Source organism: Leptopilina heterotoma, unplaced genomic scaffold, assembly GCF_015476425.1.
Source record: "Leptopilina heterotoma isolate Lh14 unplaced genomic scaffold, ASM1547642v1 Lhet_120, whole genome shotgun sequence".
NCBI lineage: Eukaryota > Metazoa > Arthropoda > Insecta > Hymenoptera > Figitidae > Leptopilina > Leptopilina heterotoma.
The window spans coordinates 589,984-614,642 of NW_025110838.1; the positions used below are offsets into that span (position 1 = coordinate 589,984).

At 23.0% G+C, this 24,659-nt stretch overlaps 1 protein-coding gene across 31 annotated transcripts in view; it reads left to right on the top strand.

The window, feature by feature from the left end:
• LOC122510024 (calcium-activated potassium channel slowpoke) overlaps positions 1 to 24,659 on the top strand; it is a 172,448-nt gene that overhangs the window by 54,453 nt on the left and 93,336 nt on the right. For 18 of the 31 annotated variants that reach the window (XM_043624497.1, XM_043624490.1, XM_043624516.1 and 15 more), the window contains exons 4-6: positions 2,450 to 2,713; positions 6,456 to 6,623; positions 15,797 to 15,888. In XM_043624497.1, coding sequence (XP_043480432.1) covers positions 2,450 to 2,713; positions 6,456 to 6,623; positions 15,797 to 15,888 — 524 coding nt within the window. Of the gene's footprint in view, positions 1 to 2,449; positions 2,714 to 6,455; positions 6,624 to 15,796; positions 15,889 to 19,909; positions 20,002 to 24,659 lie in introns of all 31 variants that reach the window. The other 13 variants (XM_043624611.1, XM_043624426.1, XM_043624625.1 and 10 more) reach the window with 2 other exon arrangements.

Below are 24,659 nucleotides of genomic sequence, written 5' to 3' on the forward strand. Positions count from 1 at the left end.
ATAATAAAAAGGAGAATAAATAATTTTAATTTTAATTGGGCTTTCAAATTGTAGAACTTGTAGATTTTTGTCTGACTATAAATTAATTACACTACTTCAAAGTGAATTACGGGAATTTCGAACATTTTCACGAGTTTACTAAAATAATAAAAAGGAAATTGTTCAAACTGTTTTAAAAACGTTTCGTTTGATTGAAAAGTAACTTTTACTATTCCTCTGAGAATTTAGAGAGTTTAAAACGTTTTGTGTGGAACTCAGTTTTACTACTTAACAGTAAAATTAAAAGAAATTGTACAATTTTATTGGAGTAAAATGAACTTTTATTGCTTCGAGCTGCTTAGAGCCAAAATAGACAAAATTTCAAGCGTTTTGTCTGACTGAAACGGGATTTTTTCACTACTTATATAGTAGTAATAAAAAAATTTATAGAAATTTTTTTTGCCAAAAAACGGACTTTTAGTTCTAAAATGAAGAGTTTTTTTTATTTGTCTGACTAAAGTCAATTTTTACTACTGATTTTTAAGAAATACCGAAACAATGAAAATTCACTGAATAAAAATAAATTCAAATTTAGTTTAATTATATTTTTACAATGTGTGAAAGATAATTAGTGTTGACAAATTTTAACCGTTTTGTCTGACTAAAATATTCTTTTACTACTTATCGTTTCAAGAAAAGAGTGGCATATTTTCCTAATTTGTCTGACAAAAAGGACTTTTTACTACTTACAGCATCAATAAAACAATTTTCAAATGATTTTTCTTGTTCAAAAAGTACTTTGAGTACTAAAATAATATTTTTTTAAACTTGTCTGACTAAAGGCAATTTTTACTACTTATTTAAATTTCAATAATTCATAAAATTAAATTTTAATTTACTCTAACAAAAAAGGTGGAAGAATTAAGATCTTTTTCCCTAACTAAAACGTAATTTTACTACTACTTAGAAAATTGTTAAATTTGGAATATTAGGTCCGTCTGACAGGAACGGTCTTATTCTACTAATTAATCTTTTATGTAAAATTAAAAAATCTTGTCTTGAAATTGATATTACTATTTATAATAACTATTTTTCAGTCTGACAAAACATCACTTTTTCTACTAGTTATTAGAAATAAAATAGTTTTAATTTAACCGTTATGTCCGACTAAAAACTATTTATACTACTTAAAGTCAACATAAAGGCATTCATATCAATCTATTTAATATCAAATTTTTGCTACTAATACAGAAATTTAAATATTAACAAATATTCTGTCTGACATACACTGACTATTACTACTAGTTAGAAAAAAATTTTAAACACGAAAAAAATCCCGTCTGATTGTAACTCACTTTTACTACTTACACATAATTTTTAAGAATTTTTACTTTTTAGTCTGACATTTAAAGGTTTTTCTACTTATTATTGTCAATAAATCAGTTTTAATTGTTTTGTCCGATTAAAACGGATTCTTACTACTTGCTGTAAAAATAAAATAACTAATTTCTTTTTTTACTATTTCTATTAATATTGTAAGACTGAAAACAAATTTGTCTGACATAAACTGTTTTTACTACTGATACCAAAAAATTCTACGATGTTAAACATTCTGTCTGACGTAAAGTATTTTTTACCACTCATACAAATACATTTTAATCATGTCAAACATTTCGTCTGACGTAAACTGTTTTTTACTACTGATCCGATGATTTCAATCTTGCCAAATATTCTGTCTGACATTTAATGACCTTCACTACTTGTTACACAAATTTTCACCACGCCCAACATTCTGTCTAACTACAACTGACATTTATTGCTACTAAAACTGACGTAACTATTTGTCTCAGAACAACAAATTGAAGTCTGACGAAAACACACAACTACCACTTAAAGGCACTTGTGTAAAGCAAGTAGATGTTGTCTGACTACACCACAACTTTACTACTTATTATAAAAAAATTTTCTTCCTTCTATTATTTAATGTTTAGTCTGACTAAAACGAAACTTTACTACTTATTTAAAAAAAAAATGTTCTTCCTTCTGTATAATGTTTAGTCTGACTAAAACGGACTCTTACTACTTGCAGATGGAAACAAATTGTAGTCTGACAAAAACACAGAAACACTACTGAAATTAAAAAATGTCCCCATTCTGTTAAATCGATTTTGTCTGACTGAAACGGATTTTTACTACTGGCATTAAGCAACAAATTGTCGTCTGACCAAAAAAAACCTTTACTACTTAAATAAGAATGAAATTTCCACGCTTCCTGTCTCGCCTGTACAACCATCTGATTAAAAATAATTGTCCAACAATTGTAACATTGTGTCTGACACATAACTGACATTCACTACTTATCAAATATAAAGCTTTGAATAAAAGTGCTTACCCATAATTGTTGAATAGAAATTGTCGAGTGGAAATAAAAGTAAAATAATAACAACAAAAATAAAAAAAATTGTTTCAGTTTATCGCCGCCAGTGACAAGCTGTGGTTCATGTTGGAGATGTATTCGTTCGTGGACTACTTTACGATACCACCGTCTTTCGTTTCGATCTATCTTGATCGAACGTGGATCGGACTGAGGTTCCTTCGAGCCCTACGACTGATGACAGTCCCTGACATCCTCCAGTACCTCAACATTCTAAAAACATCGAGCTCCATTCGCCTCGCTCAACTCGTATCCATTTTTATCTCCGTATGGTTGACTGCTGCTGGCATTATACATTTGGTAGGGAATAAAAAAAAAATTTTTTTTGATTAACTTCATATATGTATTCTTTCCAGGGAAATCTTTTTTATTATTTATACTTTTTTCTTTATTTCTCTTCTGTCAGATGGTATTTTTTTATTTCCTATTCTTTATATTCTTTTCATCCTTCTATTCTTTCTTTTATTTTCCATTCTTTTTTAATTCTCTATTTCAATTTGTATTTATTCTTTTTATTTTTGTATTTTCTATTAATAACTAGCAAAAATTCGAGCGCTAATGCGCGCGGCTAACTTCTTACTACCTTTTTTTTTAAATAAAATTAGCAAATTTTTAAAATAATAGAATTTATAAATTTTCTAATTTAAATTTTTGTTGAAAACACTAAAAAAATTCAATTTTGGAGAAATTACAAATAATTGGAGAAATTCAATTATTTAAAAAAAATAAAATTCTTATAAAATTCAACTATGTTCAAAATTTAAAAAAAATTCTAGTAAAAATTCCAATTATCTTTATAAATAACAAAATTCTTCTCCCAAGTTCAATTATTTTCAGAAATGTCAAAAAAATATTCTTGTCCTAATTTCAATTATTTTCAAAAATAAAATGCATTTTTCTAATTTCAATTATTTTCAATATCTACTATTTTAATAAAATTTTCCAAAAAGAATTCAATTATTTAAAAAAAAAATTTAATAAAATTGTATGCAAAGGCAAACATTTAATTATTTTCATAAATAATAAAAATTTCACAGGAATTCAATTATTTTGATAAATAATAAAATTTTTTTAAGGAATTCAATTATTATTTTCATAAAAAATAATTTAAAATTTTAGAAAATAATCATTATTAGAAAACATAAAGAAATCGATCACTCTGAGTCTTCGACTCGGAGCAATCGATATCTTCATGTTTTACAACAATACTTTTATAAGTTGTTTAATTTAAAAGAGGTTTGAATTTAAAATTTTTGATTGTCTTAATTCCTGTGGAAAATCCTGTTCCAAAAATAAGAGTAAAAATAGAAATTGTGCAAATATTTTTATTTTTTTTCTAAAACAAAATAATATATTTTGTTAAAAAAAATTGTGATTCATAAAGAAAAATAATGCAAAATAAATAAATTTTCTATTTCTTAATCACAGTTGTTTAATAATTTTCTAATTTTTTTTTTTTAAAGTAAAGAAAAAAAATAATTTCAATTTGACAAAACATAATATTTAACAAAATTTTAGTCTTTTAATGAAAAGAAGTGAAAAAAATTCTTATTCTTACAATTTAAATAATTTAAGAAAATATAAAACTTGGTTTTATATTTTATATTAATTTGCATTTCTGTTTTGTTTCCATTGCCGGAGAGATTTTCTAATGATAAGAGTTTATTTTTTCTTCTTAGCAACAAATTTTCCGTGAATTATATTTTTACTTAGTTTGCTCCTTGTGTTTCATTTCAAAATTCTGCAAATTCCATTCATTTCGTTTGCAAGAGAGTTTTCACGCCGTCTGGACGGGAATTTGCAGAATTATAATGGCGCGAATTTCAAATTTTATGAAACACGAGAAGTGAATTATTAAAAGTATCTCATGATTATTATACTTAATTAGTTATTTTCTTTTTAATTATATTATATTATTAATTATTTTATTATTTTCTATTGTGTTATTAATTATATATTAATTAATTACATATTAATTATATATTTTACTATTAATTATTGTTACTGTGAATTATTAAATAACAAAAAATTTAAATATTTCCTTTAACCCCTTAACAGTCCATGGCCCATATATGGCCACGAAAAGTCGTGCCACCTTTGCGTCTGTGGCCATATATGGCCATCTCAAAAAAAAAATACTAAACATGATTTGATTTTAGTAGCGAAGTACATACTACTGTTTTTGGGGTCGCTGAATCCGAATCTGAAGTCAGATTTAAAAAATTCAAAATGGCGGACCCAAAATGTTGACTTCGAAAAATAAAAAAATTTCAAATTCGCTTTAAACTCGTTACTTGGGGGGTTTTCGGGGTCTCTGATTACAAATATGATGTCAGATTTTTAAAATTCAAAATGGCGGATCCAATATGGCGGATAATTTCAAGATTGATGCGATTCGATTAAAATTCGTTTCTCGGGGGTTTTTGGGGTCGCTGAATTTGAATTTGATGTTCGTTTTACAAAATTCAAAATGTTGGATCCAATATGGCGGATAATTTCAAAATTTATGCGTTTTGATCGAAATTCCGTTCCCGGGGTTTTTTGGGGTCGCTGAATTCGAATTTGATGTTCGTTTTTCTAAATGCTAAATTTTGGATTCAATATGTCGATCAAATTTTTTGAATGTTGACAAATTTGTCTAAAATGTTTACTCAGGGGTTTTTGAGGTAACTTCATATTTTTTTCGCATCAATCTTGAAATCATCCGCCATATTGGATCCGCCATTTTGAATTTTGAAAATCTGACATCATATTTGTAATTAGAGACCCCGAAAACCCCCGAGTAACGAGTTTTAAGGGAATCTGAAAAAAAATTTTTTTTTGAAGTCGACATTTTGGGTCCGCCATTTTGAATTTTTTAAATCTGACTTCAGATTTGGATTCAGCGACCTCGAAAACCCCCGAGAAATGAATTTCCCTTAAAACGCTTTAATTTTAAAATTATCCACCATATTTGGTCGCCATATTGGATCCGCCATTTTGAATTTTCAAAAATTAACCTCAAATTCGAATTCAGCGACCCCAAAAACCTTATATATGATTAAATCATATTTTTTTGTAAACTTTTTTTTCGGACCGTTTTTGGACCACAAGCGATTTTCAACTAGACTGCGAAGGGGTTAATAATAATAATAATAGATAATTCTTACCAATAATAATTATTATTAGTAAGAGCATTATAATTGTTATTTAATTCAATTTGAAATTTTTAATTATTATTCATTTTTAAAATCCTGACAATTTCCATATGGGTTAAAAAGAGTGAATTAAGAATCACAAAACCAGAAAATTCGTGATAATTCACCCGAAAAGTGAAAAATTTGCTGAAAATATAGTTTCATGGTTTCCAAGACTTTATACTTTCTAATTAGAAAAAATAATCTTTTTCCACGGAATTATTTTTCTTTTTTCTTTTATTTTTGCTGCAACTTTTTACATGGTTCTTATGTTCTTACAACACGCAAGAAAATTAACCCCGTTTTTTAATAAAAGTTTCAAAACTTCATTTACTTATTTTTGTTTCACATTTATTTTACATATTTTTTTTTACTTTTTTTATTTATCTACTATTTTTACTTTACTTTTATTAATTTACTGCTTTTTACATTTTTTTTTACATATTTTTTACATATTTTTTCTTTCTAGTTTTTCTACTTTCAAAACGTTCTTCGTGATTGGATTTTTTTAAATATTTTTTTTTATAACAAAGTATATTTAACTGAATTTTTTTTTAATAAACTTTTTTTTTTTTGGTAACAAGAATAGATACATTCTTATTTTTCAACATGTATAAATTATATTCTTTTTCCTCTTTTCATAAAAAGTAAAAATTGCACTTTTTTCTCTTTTTTAATTTTTTTTTTTGTTTTACTTTTAATTTTTCTGTTTTTAGCAACTAGAAATTACAGTTTTTTTCTTTTTGTCGACGCAGTGTATAAATTTTACTGTTTTTTCTTCTCTATTTTTCAACAAATATAAATTCTATGCCTGGGATATATTTTTTTTGTCTTTATACAAATAAATATTTTTTTAATATTCACAGCTTGAAAACTCAGGGGACCCTTTCGAGTTCAAGAATCCACAACAGCTTTCATATTGGACATGCGTGTATTTCCTGATCGTGACTATGTCAACAGTCGGATATGGTGACGTTTTCTGCAATACAATTCTCGGCCGTACATTCCTAGTATTTTTTCTACTCGTCGGTTTGGTAAGCTTCCTTTAATTATCATTTTAGAGAAGACTTTAAAGTACAAATACTTTATTTTTCCTTAATAAATTAATAAAAAAAAAAAAAAAAAAAAATTAGTAACGCAATAGGCGTTAAAAAATATCGTCACAAAAGAAGGCCGGGGCTTGCTCCTATTTATGAAACAATGGAAATTTTTCGAAAAAAATATAATTTACACGCAAGTTCTTTTTTTGGCTTTGTAGAATTTCGGTATAAATTTTTTGTTTTTGAGGTTTTTCCCTTAGGAAGCGGATCTCGGCTTTCTGTATAAAAAAAATTAATTTTTGCCACGGAGTGCGAAACGAATATTTTTTTTTTAATAAGTATAAAATATTTCTTTTGGATAAAAAAAAAATTAATTTTACTAATATGCGTGTTTTTCTTTCTTTTTCGCCTAGGGTTAAATGAAATTTTTTTATTAAAAAATAAATGGGGAAGTAAAAGAAATTTTTTTTATAAAAAAAAATAATTAGGGGAGTAAAAAAATTTGCTATAAAAAATAAATTACGTCCAAATATTTTTTTTAATGCGCGATGTTGCTATCTTGAAAATTATATTATATAAAATTTCCTCTTTCGCTGCGCTGATGCTTTATTCGTTTCGCACATTTCACGTTGCTATGTGCGCCTGTATTTGCTTCTTTCATGAAAACGTTTCGCAAAAAAAAACAAAAAAAAAAAAAATGACTATTACTATTTTGTTCTCTCAACTTTTTTCTATTTTTGTGGTGGCTTTGTACGTGATCTCTGCTCTATATTTCTACGTTCAATGAAAGCAGCGACTACACGCGCTTAGACTTCTCTTTCAGAAATTAGACTAGAAACGTTCTCCATTAATCTCTTTATTTAAAAAAATTCTCAAAAATTTGAGATAATTTCGAGTTTTTATTTTGGAAATTGTAATTTAAAGAAAAAATAAATAAAATAAGAAATTAAGAAATAATTAAATCGAATCAATTAAAAATTAATAATTGTTAGTTTATTGTAACAAATTGATTATGTTAATTAAATAATCACTTTTTACAATAAATTAAAAATTATGTGTTAAATGAATAATTATTTATTATTGCAAATCAATCATTATTAATTATGCGTTAATTAAATAATTATTTGTTGTTACAAATTATTAATTAATAATTATATGTTAATTAATTATTAATTATAATAAATACTGAAAGTGATGAAAAATTACAAAAATTGGCTATTGTGGATAAAAAAATTGTATTTAGTTTTATAATTGAAGAGTTTATTGGAGAACGTAAATAAGTACCTATTTTTAAAAAAAAGTGAAATACTTGGTTTGAATGGTGATATACATATATATGCATGGTGTATGCACGATTCTTATATATATATATATAATGAACAAAAATAACAAATCCATGTTAATAATATAATAATAATTCCAAAACTAATTTTCTGACAATAAAATCCTTCGAGAAAAAAATTTTATTATCACCCTTCAAACGAGAGCTTCGTTTATTGCAACTTTTTTCCAAGCATTCGAAATGTAATTCTGTCAAGGACAATGGAATTGAAAATGAAAAAAAAAAATTTCCTAAGCTTCGAAAAAACGTTTATTAAGTCACGGGTATACTGACATGTGTTTTATAAAAGGTTTGAGGACTTAACTCTTTAATTTCAACGGACAATATGATTGTAATTGAAAATTTATTTATGTTCAGCAATTTTTTTAATTTTATTATTCTTATTGAAAAAATATTAATTTTTATTGAAAAATATTAATATATTTTCTATAAAAATTATAATTTAATAATCAATGAAGATTTGGAAAAAATGTTACGTTCCAAATAAAGTTTGTGGAAAATAACGAATTAGGTCTTTATGTTAAGTTATAATAATCAAGGCCAACTTAAGTCACCGATCAGCTTCACCTTATTTTTTATTACATATTTTTTTTTTTTTGTAAATAAACCGACAAATTCTAAATATTCTAATATTTAGAATATTTAGAATTAATTTTTTTTCTAATTCTAAATATTTTCGTGTGATTGGAAAATAAACGCGTAATTAAAAATCGCGAAATTAGAAATAATAAAGAAAATCGGAAAATAGTAGGAAAATAATTATTTTTTTACAATAAATATAGTAAATAATTGGCTACCTGCCTCATATGCCTATACTTTTAGGAACGTTATTGGCAAAAAATATTTTAGACTCCGTTTACAATTGGTGTCGTAACGCTGGTTTAAAATACGCTATTTTTCCCCTCTTTTTTTCTTTGAAGAAAATATTTTTTTGAAACAAATAATAATAAAATAATATTTATTGTTACATACAAAATGTATTTTTTATAAAATATAATTTTTTTATGCATTTTTCTTACATTTTATTTTATTTTTTTTTATTTTTTAGTTTTATTATTCTTTTGAAAACTTGTGAAATTTTTTATAGAAGTAAATTGGCCTTGAATTATTAATAAATTTTTTATAATATTACTCAAGTGGGTAATTTTTTTGAATTTTGTTCGTCATTTTTTATGTAGTGTTCCATTTTTTGCTAAACGCTTTTTCAATTGAATTTTTTTTTCTTTAATTAGTTAACATAAATATTGTTTTTTTCTTATTTTGTCTGTGAATAAAATAAATTATTTCCAGTTTCAATTCTCAATTTTGCGTCACTACTAAATTTAAACTCAGATTTTTACTAAAATGTCGTATTTTAAACCTGTGCTAAGCAATCCAATGTAAACACGATCATGGTTACTTCGTATTCCTGTCGTATAGTGATAAAAAAATGTACAAAACGAAAATTCAAAATTCAACTCAAATATAATTATGAATTTATGATGAATATGATTTTAAATAAAAAAGAAAAGAAAAACGAAAAACAAAAGAAAAAAATAAAAACGGAAAAGAAAGGGAAACAAAATAAAAAAAGTAAAGAAAATAAAAAAGGAAAAGGAAAGGAAATAAAAATAAAAAAAAGAAAATAATTTATGAAATTTGTACCTATAAACTATCCAAGTAGAAAGGAAAAGTTAGTTATTTATCTATAACTGTTTTTATACTGTTTTTCTTTTCCAAATATTACCAAAAGAAAATGGAAATTATCCAATAAGAGTAGATGGGGATTTCGGTTTTTTTTTTTTTTTTTTTTTTTTTATTAACGATCTTGTATCTAGTATATAGTTTTTCGTTCGATATAAGGAAAAAAAACAGAGAATACTCGTATATACTAAAGTGAGTTGAAAAACGCATCGATAAAAAAGAAACGGCTTGGTAATGTCACTTGCAATCTTCTGGCTCTGGTCCAGAACGAATCGAATGCTTTAGCAAAAATACTCAAGGGGCGGGAGGGAGATTGCTATTCGAAGGATATTCCTATGCAATACGGAATACGAAATGCCACTAGGATCACGAAACGACCTATATCGTATACTCGTACTTTTATATATATTTATACATATATATCTACACGCCTCACTTGTTCGTAAAAGATCCTTAAATGATTCACATTACAAGTGACACCCTTCCGGTATTTATCAATTTTTTTTTTTTTTCCTTTTTTTCCCCCTGCGATATTTACGAGTTCCCATAGGATAGTTATTCTCTTAGTAGGAAAAACGAAATAAATATTTTTTTCTCTCACCCCTTTTGAAAAAAAAAATAATTTCTCTTTGAAGTTATAAACTTTTCGATTGTTCAAAATTTTATCAACTAGGATTAACAGGCCATCGTAAAAATTCTATTCTTATTATTTTCAATTTTTTTTTCTTTCATTTGAAGAGCAAAAAATTACGAAAAGAAATATTTTTATTTTTTTTTGAAATTAAATTATTTTATTTACAACCAGAAAAAGGGATATTTGACTCAGAGCCAACTTTTCATTATTGTTAAAAATAAATTTCTATTCGATTCAAGTAAAACTTATATTTTTGTCGAATATAATTTTTTAAAACAAATAGGCTCTGTCTAAAATTAAAAAAAGAGGGCTCTGACTTTTATTTAACTCAAATAAATTATATTTGTTTTAAATAACATGTTTCTCTGGTTGTACTGAAAAAGATATATTTATATATATTAATTAATTATAAATAATTTTATTACAAAACAAATTGTATTAATTTATAATATAATAATGTGTTAAATTATTATATTAATATTTTATAATCAAAATAGTAATAATATTTTGTTAAAGTAATATATTAATTAATTAATTAATTAATTAATTAATTAATATATTAATTAATTGTTAAATTTTATATTAAATAAATGGAGTTGTATTTTTATCTATTAATTTTGTTTTATTTCATTGATTTATTATTTTAGAGAAATATTTTTTATTTAATATACATTGTGATCGTGACTTGAGGTGAAATTAGACTCGTGAGGTCATTTATTTACATTCTCTTCGTCTAATTTTACAATCAATGAAAATTATGACTTTGTTCTCAATTTCTATATTGGTTTTGGCAATTTACGGTTTTACGGTCTTTGATCGGGAGAATTTTCTTTTGGCAACACTCAAAAGTAAACCAATCTTTTCTTCTCGAATTATTATTGTGGAACTGTAATAAATTTCGATTTAAAATTTTTTCAATATTTTTTTTTTTAAATAGTGGTTTTACTATATTTAGACTAAAAAATAAAATTATTATTAATGATAATTAATCGATTTTTTTCTAGCTTTTTTTGTTTCTTGATGTTTTTTTATGATTCGAGTAAATTAGAAAAAAAAATAATTTTGAAAAAAATACGAATTGTAATAATTATTTTTTATTTTTATCCAAATGTCGAGAAATAATTTATGTTTCGCAAAAAAAAAGGGAAATTAAGTTTTTTTACGATGGCCTGATTTGTTTTTAATCAAGATTTCTTTGGTTCACTTTCCTTAATTCCACTCATTTTCTTCAGAAATGCGAAAATTGAAAAGTAAATCTCGTCATTTGCAAAATTAGTATTTTCTATTTTTTTAATTTGACATAATTTTCAAGTCGAAATGTTTCGAAATTTCTAACAATACTTATCAATGAAAACTGATTAATTAAAAAATTTTATTTTATAAATAATTAATATTTTATAGAAGTATTTTTTTCCCAAAAAAAGTTACGATTTTTTTAAAAAAAAGATTATTTAAATTTAAACTATTGTTTAAAAATAAACTTGATAACTTTAAAATTAAGTACACAACGAACAAAAAAAAATGAGAGAAAATAAAAACACGAGATAAAGAATTATTAACGTAAAATAAATGAAGTGGAATTGGGGCAAGTTGTTGTATTTCGCTTTGAACCTCGAACTTTTTAAGGATTTTATAATATGACGAATTGGTGTCTGTGCCTTGACTGTATGCCCTGTCTGTATATTATTATCTGTCTGTGTTCTGCGTATGCTCAAACGCTGCTGAAGTCACTGCAAAATCTTTTTAACGATCTAGCCGCTTGCCTATATATATAAATATATATTATATTTCTCACAAAGTTCGCTCTATTTGCGAATACTTTGGCGTCATCTCGAATTTTCTTCTGGTTTTTTTCACTAGATATATATACACACAATATATGTATGTATATTATATATATATATATAATATTAAAATAAGCGAAGGGAAGTGACTGACATTGTTAAATTGAAATTTTTCAATTAATTCCACCCATGATTTGAATTAAAAAAAATATACACTCTGGTTTATAATAAAAAAAATGAATTTAAAAAAATATTTTTTAGTAAAAAAAATACTCGTGTATTGATTAGAATATACAAATAGCAAGAAAACTCCGAACCAGTGGGAAATGATCCAAAATGGGTCTAAATACGATTAGCAAAAAAAAAAATGGAAAATATTGAACTAATTTTGTGGAAAAACTGGTGCCAATATTGAGCCAATATTTGCCCGAGTTTTGCGAATTTAAATATTGATTCGAATTCGAATATTGGAGAAAATGATCTTTAGTTATTTTCACTTGGTTCGTTTATCTTTTTCTTTCGAATTTGAATTTCGCGCCAAAACATTTCTGTGAACTTCCGCCTAGAGGGCATGAAAATTCGCTCGCAAACGACATGAAGTCGACGGAGTATAAGAATAGTTGATTTATTCAGACTATTTTGCTTCGTTATGTGATAAATATTTCTGATTATAGAATAACATGACAATAATTATCGTTAATTATTAATTACTAGAGCTAATAATATTATTAATAATAATTAATCAGTGATTAATTTTTATTACTTATATTAATGCTGACAATTATAAATATTCTTAGTAAGGACAATTAATAATTATTAATATTCTTAGAAATTATAATCAAAAATTATTAATATTATTAGTAATAATCGTTAAAAATGATTATTACTAATGATATTAATAATTATTAATTATAATTTCTAAGAATATTAATAATTATTATTAATAAAATAAATTCTACATCTGTTTGAAAAAATTTTTCCTTTTTTGAAAGTTTAGGGCCATTTCCAAAACTAATTTAAATTCGAAACTTGGCATTGAGTATTGGGCCAATATTCGTGACTGGACTTGGTTCAATATTTAACCAATTTTTGCCCTTGGCGAATTCCCACTGGGCATGAATAAATTTAAGAGAAAAATATAATAAACTCATTGAAATATGAAACGAAAATTTTTAATAACTTTTTTTTTGGAACTTTATTTTATTTCTGAAATGAAAAATCGTAGGTTTATAATCGCAAATTTAATCTTCTTATTCGTGATACTATTTTTCCTCGACTTTTATGTGTTTGCCAGCTGAATATAAAAATTAAGTATATTCTTATACGATTCTATTTCTATTTTTTAATATATCTTAGGCATGGTGTAGAATTAGAATTTTTATTATCTTTTATCTTTAAATTTGTTTCACTATATCTTATTTTTAATTCGTAGATTATTTTTATTTTATTTCTATTCTATTTTGAGATTCTATTTTATATTATATAATAATTACTTAAAATTTTTAACTATATTACGTTTTTTTTTCTATTTTCTTAAAATGCTGTCTTTATGAGAAGTAAACGCTTTTTCTTAAAGCTTATAATTATTCTCTTTCTCCTTTTTAAGGCTTGTTTGAAAAAATTGTATAAAATTTTTATATATTCTAAAGTTTTTTCAAAGAAAAAACTTATAATATTTTTTTCAAGTTTTATTGTAAAGTTTTTTCTTGATGAAAATCTATTCTTGAAGAACGTCTTATATTATATTTATAATAAAACTCTTTCCTTAGCTTGAAATTCGCGCTGTGTATGCTTGAAAAAATAGATATAGTTTTTTTCCTATTCGAAAAAAGACAAGAAGTAGGGGCCCTCGTTTTATTTAGAAAATGTTTATTGCACAAAAAAATTATTATTTTCATGAATAAATTTTTATTTTAATAAATAAATTCTCATTTTTATAAATAAATTCTTATTTTTATAAATAAATTCTTATTTCAATAAATGAATTTTTATTTTAATGAATAGATTTTTATTTTTATAAATAAATATAAATTTTTGTTTTTCTAAACAAACTTAATTATTATTATTATTATCATAATATTTTTATTAAATTATTATTTTCAAAAGTCCTGTCAAAACAGAACTTTCATATCGAAGGATTTTTTTAATATTTCATTTTTATTTACTTGCATCGAATGTTTTTCATATCCCCAGAAATAATTTTAAAACACTGACAAAGAATTTAGATTTAGATATAATTTAAATATTTAATTACTATAGTAATTAGTTAATTAGTTGTTTACTTAGTTTCTTAGTTTAATAATTTATATTCTTTAAAAATTTGTCCTAATTTTCCCCTACTACTTGTAATCTACTAGCGATGCTTTTTTGCTTCTGTGACACTTCCAATTTTTAGGCGAAATTAATTTTATTTAAAATAATAAAAAATAAACACTACAATTAATAATCAAAAATACAAATAATAATGTTACCACAAATTATTCTTTGCAAACAAAAATTTATCACATAAATAATAAACTTAAAAATAAAAATTGCTTATTAAAAAACAAAAGTATATAAAAATTGTTAAAATATTAAATTCATAAAATTAATAAAATTAATAGAATTAGTTTCAAACTGTTAAAAATAAAAATAGTAATAAAACTGTTTTAAATAATATTTTTTTTTATTTTCGGTAGGAAATAATTTTTAATTTTCTGAAAAAATACTAATACCTATTCGTGTTTGAAAAAAAGTTTTTTAAGTTTTTTTTTGGTTATTACTGTACTTACAAATGTCTGAAGTATTAAATAAAGTGCACGAGAGAAACTTGCTAATGAAGGTGGATAAAAATAAATTTTCAAAATGTATTTTTCATTTTTTTTTTTTTTGAAGGTTTATTACAAAAAATTCAACTCAACGCAAAGCAAGTTTTCATCTTTCATCCTTCAATTTTCATTTTCTCTTATTTACGTTTCTCTAATCATTTCATTTTTCACTTTATTTATAAATAAATAAAACAAAATTTTTAGTTTCTCTTCCAAGTATTTTTTGTCGGTTTTTTATGTTTTCGATTTTATTTTGTTTAAAGCTTTGTTAAAATTGTTTGAAATAAAATTTCGAAGTAAATTGAAGATGTAATTTACTTTAATTTCAATTTACTAGAAAGTTGAATGATGAAAAATGGAAAAATTTGTTTAATAATTTTTTTTTACAATAAAGATAGAAAAAATTTTTATTTGCAAGAGTTAATTATATAAATTTTGATATTATGATATAAAATAATAAAAATCAAGAAAAAGTAAATAAGTAAATAATATAAATAATAATAAAGTAGTAAATTGAAAATAAATAGCAAAATAAGAAGAACAATTAAATAATAAATTTTAGTGACAACTTATTTATAAAAAATACTTTTTAAATTTAGTTTTTTTTAGACACATTATAAATAAAAAAATTTTCAAATATTAAAATATTAAAAAAATAATTTTGGAAAGGAAAAATTATAAATAAAATAATTTCGTGAAGAAAAAATTATAAATAAAGTATAATTTCAAGAAGAAAAAATTTTTAAATAAAATAACTTTGAGTTGAAAGATTTGTAATTAAAATAATAATGTTGAGAAAAAAAAAAAATTCCTGAATGAGAGAAAAATTTGAGTAAAAAATTTGCACGCGTTGTGAATCCAGCTAACTAGCAAAAAGTAGTGACATAGACTTTTTCAGTTATGATTTCTACTTGCAGGCAATTTTTGCTAGTAGCATACCCGAGATAATAGAGCTCGTAGGCAGTAGGTCCAAGTACAGCGGCGAATACAAGCGGGAACACGGAAAGAGGTATTATTACGTTAAATCCACTCATCAGTCGTGTCTGTCTATATTAATTCTATTATCCGTATGTATTATCGCTCTTTCGTCTCGACATCCAGAGAATTATTCTCTGTGTATTTATTTTCACATTTTCTACACGAACTTCGATATATTTTCATTTTTCAAAAATAAGAAACAAAAAAAGTAATTCTCTAAATATGTAATATATTTAAAATTTAATTATTAATTATTTAGATAGAATTTTTCAGACAAGAAAACATCAACAATTTTTCTTTTTATTTCATAAAAAATTTTCTTAACTGTTTTGTAAATAGTAAATTATATTTTTATTTTCGAAAATACCTATTTTTTTTGCAAAAATAAAATTTTTACTGTAAACTTGTACTGTGTATAAAATACTATTTTGATCATGCAAATACAATTTTTACTATAATATTTACATTACTAAAATTTTTACCATGCAAATATAAAATTTGTAATAAAAATTCATAGTAATATTTATAATTTTATTTCATTATATTTTGTTAAAATTGTTTACAGTTTATTACATTTCATGCTTGATTTATTTTTTTTACAATTTTTGTTTATTAATTTTAATTTATTTTATTTATTGTTTGTTACATTTATTTTTAGTTTATTTATTTAATTTATTTTGTAATTTAAAATAAAGAGATTTCAAAAAAGAAATTGTTGGTAAAAATAAAACAAAACATGACACAAATTTACTAATTTAGTCCAAACAAAAAACTCGGTAGGAATAAAATATTCAGCATTTTGCAATTAATTTTATTGAATTAGGAAATCATCATCAGCAAATTTTCATCATTAACTCTTTTCCTATTGTTTTATAATAACATATTTCTTTGAATATTTAAATATTTTTTAAATATTTCATCGCTTTGTCTTATACTGAGACCCCTTGATTCTCAATGCAACTAAATTTTTGTCCACTTCTTTTTCTTGAAGTTATAACAATGGCTTTTCTTCTGTTCATCGTCTCAACTAAAAAATAAGAATTAATATTCGCAAAAATAAATTGAATCCGTCTTCAATTTCTGCTGTGCTTTGTAAGTCCCTGCATGTAGGTTTTTTTTCGATTAATTTTTATACTCTATAGGAAAAAAAACATTTTTTAATTAAATAGCATGTTAGTCAATTTTATCATGAGAAAAGAAAATTTCACTAACTTTTCACTTTTACGCATGTAAATATCGATATTTAATTTTCAGAAAATATTTTAATTCTTTTTTCTATACTTGCTCCCAAACATATTATATAAAGGTACCTAGAAAGCAAAAATTTTAATGTTTGTGATGTTTGTAATTAAAATTCACAAAGAGAATCAACTTTCATAAATAAATTATGTTTACGTCTTTATTGTATTTAAAATAATTAATAAAAAATGTTTACAGTTTTATGGAACTAAGAAAGTTTAAATTAAGGAAAAAATGACAGAAACATAATCTCAATATAATTTGCTTCTTAGGTACCTTTTTTCGGAGTGCGTCAAATTATATTGCATAATTTATTCATTTAATATAGATTTATATTTATAATAATATATAATTATTTATTATTCATTTACATAATATATATTTATTAAATTGTTTATATAATATTCGTTTACTTACATTATATTCTTTTACATATTTTAATTATTATTATTATAATTATATAAAATATTATATTAAATTATTTCAAATTATTTCAAATTATTTCAAATTTTCAATATATTATTCAATAATTTTCTGAAGATTTTTAAAAATATTTTTTCTCTACTTGCTTTTGAATTTAAATTTTAAATATTGAATATATTTACTAACAATAAATAATTTTCTTATTACAAATAAAATATTTAAATTTAATTTTTATCATCTAGCTATTTAATTTCAATTTCCTAACTATTTTTAGTAGTTTCATATTTGCAATGTTTAAGCTTTACAACTTTATAATTACCAGAAAAATTGAATAGTTTTTTATAAAACGTATTTTTTATTATAAATATTTACAATTTTTAATTAATCCTATATTTTTTGAATAATTTTTTTTACATATTTTCGTTAAATATTTCTTACATGTTTTTTTTATTCTTTTCATTTTTTTTCTGCCAATTTAGTCTGCTACCCCAAAAATTATATTTTTTTAATAGAAACAATATCAAAAATTGCTGCCTTCTTCATAAAAATATGTGTCTAATAATTGTTATAAAAAATTAACTACAACTAAAAAAATCTTGTTTCTACTAATTATAGACAAAATTCAAAATTTTAGATGCTATAATTTATTTATTTATCACAGCCCTTAATAAGTACACTGTTTATTTATTTAATTCCTGATTCAATTAATTAAAAATATTACAATAGTTTGAAATTTTTTGCATAAATTTTTATCATTAAATTATATTTCTTCTACTCAATTGCACTTGTATACTCAATTGCAATTGATTGAATGTATTTAGAATTGTTGAAAAATTCAAATATTTATTATGTACTTCTTCAATATTTGTCCATTTATATTTTGATCTCACTCAAAAGCGACAAAGAAATACATTGTCATTCTTTTGTGAAATCTGTGGATGATACACTAGAAGAAAACTTTTAAGAAACATCATCGTATGATATAAAAGATTTTTCACCGAGAGTTATATATATACATATACAATCGACCTCTGCACCATATTTTGTCGTTTCTTACTTTAAAATTTTCTATTCATATATTCACTGTATACCTAGTGTCTTTACACAATCATGAAATATGAAACAATTTGAGAAACATTTCTTTTTTTAAAAGAATTTTAAAATTCATTATTTATATAAAGAAAAAAAAAAGAATAAGAATGTACGAATTTTGAGAAAGAAAAATTTTTTCCATTTCATTTTTTTGTACTTTCTTATATTTTCTTCTAGTAGGATATACAACTAGAATTAGTATTTTTATTATTCATTGTGTAGGAAGTGTCAAAAAGTGAAGAAGAAATGGCTGAATTTTAAATTAAATAGAGGAAAAAAAATTTTTTTTATCGTGTAGGAAATTTTTCTTTTTGGTAAATTTTTATCAGAGGGGGAAAAATAGAAGTGGGTTATTTTCCAAAAAGTCGAAATTCGATTTTTTTTAACAAAATTAATTTTTTTTTCTGAAAAACAAATTTATTTGATTCAAGTAAACGATTTTTTTATTATCAAATAAATATTTATTTGAATCGAATAATTTAAATTCAAGTCAATTAAATGGAATTTGCTTCAAATACTAAAATTATTGGTGCAATGAAACTTTTATTTGATTTGAATAAAAAATTATTTGATTCAAGTAAATATTTATGCAGTTCAAGAAAAAATTGACTTGATTTAAGTAAATATTTACTTGATAATCGATTATTAGGGTAAAAAAAATTTTTCATTGTAATAAATCGTCTGTAGTGTTAAAAGAATTTAAGTTGAAAATCGCTGTTATTATTTTTCGCCAGAGTGAAAAAACAAAAAAAAAAATTATCATCATCATTACGAAAAAGTAGAAAAAATATACGAATTTAAAAATTCGTATTTCAGAAAATTATATTTTCGATTAATTAATAATTAATCAACTCTTTTTCTCTTTTTTCTCTGTCACTCACTTTTCTCGCTATTATTATTATTACTGACTTCGCTATTATATTAATAACAACCAAACAATAAACGAAAAGACAAAAAAAGAACGCACATGAAAATAAGCTAAATATAAATCGTGAAACTCTGAATTAATTTTCACTATACGAATTGTATAATAGAAAAAATTGAAAATAATTTTTAAAAATTCCTCCCTAAAAGAATTCCAATTGCAAGAAAACAAAAATAATTCTCAGCTAAAAAAAAAACCCAAAGTAAAAAATGACGAAAATAATATATAAATTAATAAAAAGAGTGAAAGTGATTTTTTTTCAATTTTTTTTCAAAAATAAAAAAAAAGTGGTGAAGCAAAGTGGCACTTTCTTGATAGAGAGGTTTAGTTAGGGTTTCTATTCTGACGGAAACGGATGATTGTGGGTGTGTAGGCGGTGTTCGCCAGCTGGATCCCAGAGATTACGGAGCTCGCCGCGAACCGCTGCAAGTACGGTGGCCAGTACAACCGCGAGCGTGGACGCAGGTACCCCAGAAATCCACCTAACGTGGATCCTACCTAAAGCCCTAATCTAGCCCTAACTAATCCCCTGGTAGTCGCATAGAGACGAGGAATAATTTGCGGATAGCAAAACTGACTCCTTCTTTTTGTTTATTATTTTTATTAATTCTTCTTCACACGTAGTTTTTATTTTTTTGGTAAATTTTACTTTCAGCCGATTCCAGTTTACTTTATTTACTTTGTCTAATTTGGCAAAAAGGATAAAATTTTTATTAATATTTAAGGTTGGCAATTAATTATATTCAGTTAATTTTCTATTATATTTAATAATTTATTTATTGTTCTTGTTGTTATTATATTATTAGTTTTATTTCCTTTCTCTTTTTTTCAATTTCTTTTAACTGTTAGCTTTATTTATATAATATTTAAAAAAAAAAATTTTTTTCTCTAAATTTGAATTGGTAAAAATGTTTACTATTTTGAATTAGTAAATTTTACTAATAAATTAGTAGAAATTAAATTTTACTAATAAATTAGTAGAAATTACTATTTATTAGTAAATTCTACTATTTATTATTAAAAATTAGTAGAAATTATTGTTTATTAGTAAATTTTACTAATTAATTAGTAGAAATTACTATTTATTAGTCAAATTTTTACTATGAAATTAGTAGAAATTACTATTTATTAGTCAAGTTTTTACTATGAAATTAGTAGAAATTACTATTTGTTAGTCAAATTTAGTAATTAAAAGCAAAAAGTAATTAAAAAGTAACTGACTTTTGAATAAGTAAATTTTACTATTAAATTAGTAGAACTTACTATTTATTAGTAAAATTGACTAATTCAAAAGCAAAAAGTCATTAATTAATTCAAATTAGTAAACATTTTTACTAATTCAAATTTAGAGAGTCAATTTCATTTTAAAATTATTTTTATTTATTTCATCTCAAGGAGCTTCTAAAACAAAAATTTTCATTTCACTTTAATTTTGTTTCAACAATATATTAATTTTAACTTTAATTTCTTTACTAATAAAATTAAATTAGTTTTTAATGAGTAGAATTTTAAGTAAATTCTTTATGTAAATTTAATGCGCATTGAAAGTATAAAAAATGTTTTGAATACCGAATATTTTTTCAAAACAAATATAATTTTTTGGCCTTTTTATTTAAGAGGGTTTAATAAAAACGATCGATTATGCATAAAAATGAGAGGCAACGTTTGAAAAAATGTCCTTATAATTTTTTTTGTAGTATTTAAACATTTTTAAATATTTTCAAAAATTTTTTAAATTCTGCTTTTATTTCGTTAATTAAATTTATAATAAAATTCCCTAGAGTTTTTTTTCTCTTAAACATCTTTTTATTAAAATAATTATAATTATATAATAATTATTATTTTAATTAATAATAATGATAATTAATTATTATAATTATTATGATTATTATGATAATTTATAATAGTATTATTTATAATAATTAATAATATTTTTTTGTTACTATTACAAAAATCTGCAAAATTTAATTTATAGAAATTAAAATTATTATTTTGTTTCTTGTATTTTTCGAAAAAAAAATGTAAAATTCCATTTAGAATTGAAAATGGAAATTACATTTGTGTCTGAAAAGTAATTTCTAAGTTTAGATAATAAAAGAAGGTCAATGACCTTCAGCATTGTTTGGAAACTTGCTGTTTTCCTTGCATCCTTGTCTTTTCTTCTATCTTCTATGAAAGTCGAAGAAGGAAACTTTTTCCTTTCTTCGTCAATCGGAAAGTAGAGGGGATTTTATGATTTTCGCCTTCTGCGCCTAAATTAAATTATTCTCGTCAGTTCATTGACCTCTTTCACGGGGATTTTATCTCCTTAAAGAGTTGAAATTAACTAGTTTCATCGAATTACTGATTCTCATTGTAATTCTTAATCAGTGCAATTTAATCAAGTACTTTGAACATTTAACGTTAAATTTCGTTCCTTCGAGACGTATTTTCCCTGAGATTTTCGAAAAACTTTGAAGAACTTTTAAAAAATATGGAAAAAATAAAAAAAAAAGAAAAAAAATAAGAAAATTCTTCAGGTCGAATCATCTTGAATAAAAAAGGTGAGCACATTTTTGAATTTTTTTGTTTCTTTCTTTTCAAACATTTTTATTTGAACCAAACTGAAATTTATCTGAATCAAATAGAATTTTTTTGAATCAGATGTAATTTATTGAAAACAAATAAAATTGTTTATCTGAACCAAATAAAATTTTTTTGAATCAAATGAAATTCTTTTTAAAACAAATAGTTTTTATTTGAACCAAATAAAATTTATTTGAATTTATTTATTTATTTAAAAAACAAATGTTATTTGTTAAAATTAAATTTTTATTTGAACCAAATGAAATTTATTTAAATTTACTTATTTATTTGAAAAACAAATGTTATTTATTAAAATTAAATTTTTATTTGAACCAAATAAAAAGTTTAGTAGACTGAGTCAAAAATATTTTTTCTGAGTGTACATTTCGAAAATACTAATTATTGAAAAAATAAAAAAAAATAGAATTTGCAATATTGCCCGAAACCGCAAAATCGATCGTTCTGATAAATTAGACAACAGTGGGAAAAGTAAATTGAAATTTAATTGCCAATTAAAGTTGTGAAGGAAGGAAGCAATGCAAAAGGACTGACAAATGCTATCCGTGAATATAACTAACCCTCTAAAACTAGCGTAAAATACATCCTTATTCCAGTGATCCGTGTTTGTTAGAGAGATCGCATCCTGGATACTTGATCCATATCACACTTTGAAACCAACTTCTCAGAATTAAAAAAAAAACCTTTTTTCAAAAATAAAATATCTTTTTTCAAAAAAGAACTCTTTTCCAAAATAAAAACATCTTTTTTCAAAAAAGAACTCTTTTCCAAAATAAAAACATTTTTTTTCAAAAAAGAACCATTTAAAAAAGATCCTTTTCAAAAAGAACCTTTTTTCCAAAATAAAACATAATCTTTTTTCAAAAAAGAACCTTTACAAAAAAAAGAACCTCTTTTTTCAAAATAAAAAAATCTAAAAATAACCATCTGCTGAATCACCGCTTTCTTACCACTTTATTATTACTATTACTATTATATAAAACCAGTTAGTAAATATCTTTTTTCGTAATATTAACACGTGCTGGTACATGCTTGAAATAATGTAATTAAAAAAAAATAATATACTATTATTGAAGACACACAATTTTTATATATACGATAATATTATAAATATATTATAATATACACACCGTAGCTGAGAAACAAAATATAATTCTGCATCCGTTTATATTGTTATATATACGTATATATCTATCGCCTTAAGCAAGGACGCCAATAGTTTATATTTGAACCCCTTTATTTCATCTTTCTAAATTCGTCAAGAGTATAGTAGTTATTTTTTTTTTAATGGTAGACTTATATATACATATATAAACGGTATTTCGTCGCGTAGATAATCTTAATAGTCTCTTTCTCTATCTTTCCGCAAATCTCTTCTCGTGTTTTTTATTTTCCTTTTTTTGATTTAAAAAAAAAATACTTCTTTGCTCGGAAAAAAATTTTGTTTTTCAGAAATTAATTCCGTTATTTATTTCATTTTTTACTTTTGTCTAATTATTTTTTTTTTATTCTCATTACTTAATCATAACTTAATTCATTAATAAAATTATAGTTTTTTATTTCATTTATTTATTGATTAAATTTAACAATTTATTTCATTTTTATTGTTTTTATTTTTTTTTCTTCATTTATTTATATTTTTTATTATAATTTTTGTTATCGCATTATTATTATTGTTGCTTTCGTTATTATTATCTATCATTTCCTCCATTATTATTTCTTTAATTTCTTTAATTTATTTTTTGTATTCTTGATTTTATTTATTTACATAAATTTATTTTGATTTAACGAAAAATTGTTTGGCAGAATAAAAAGTGTAATTTCGTAAATATACTTTTTTAATGTTAATAGTAAAATTAATAAATACTAGAGCAATAAAAATTATTTTTATTTATTTAAATAAATAATTTACAATTAAAGAAAATTATTTTCAAAAAAGAATATATATGTAATAATTTAAATAAATAATTTTTGTTGATTGCTAATGAAAAAAATAATCTTAGTTGATTACTAATTAAAAAATAATTTTTGTTGTTTGCTAATTAAAAAATAAATATCGTTGTAATTGAACAGAAATTTTCGTTAATTGCTAATTGAGTACTAAATTTATTGCAAAATTTAATAAAATTCATTGGTTTGAAGTAAATATTAGTAAACAAAATTTTTTTTCGGGAAAAAGGGGTAACTTTACTTTCTCGATTTCAAAAGAAAATCTCTGGATTTTTAATTTTATCAACATTGGAAATTTTTTATTTTCTAAAATTTTTTTGTTTTTTAAAACAATATTTTCTTGTGAAAAATTATTTTTTTTCTTAAAAGTCGATTTTTTATTTTATTAGAAAAATTTTTCTACTAATCTGCGTAATATACAAGTATGCCGCATGCTGAATCGATTAATTAATGCAAATATAGTTATAAACATCGGTGGGCTCGGCAAAATAATATTTTTCTTTCCCTTTAATTTATTTTCTCCTTTATCACTAAATAAAAAATGAATATCGCCGAGCGCATCGATAAATTATATAATTTAGTGCTTTCGT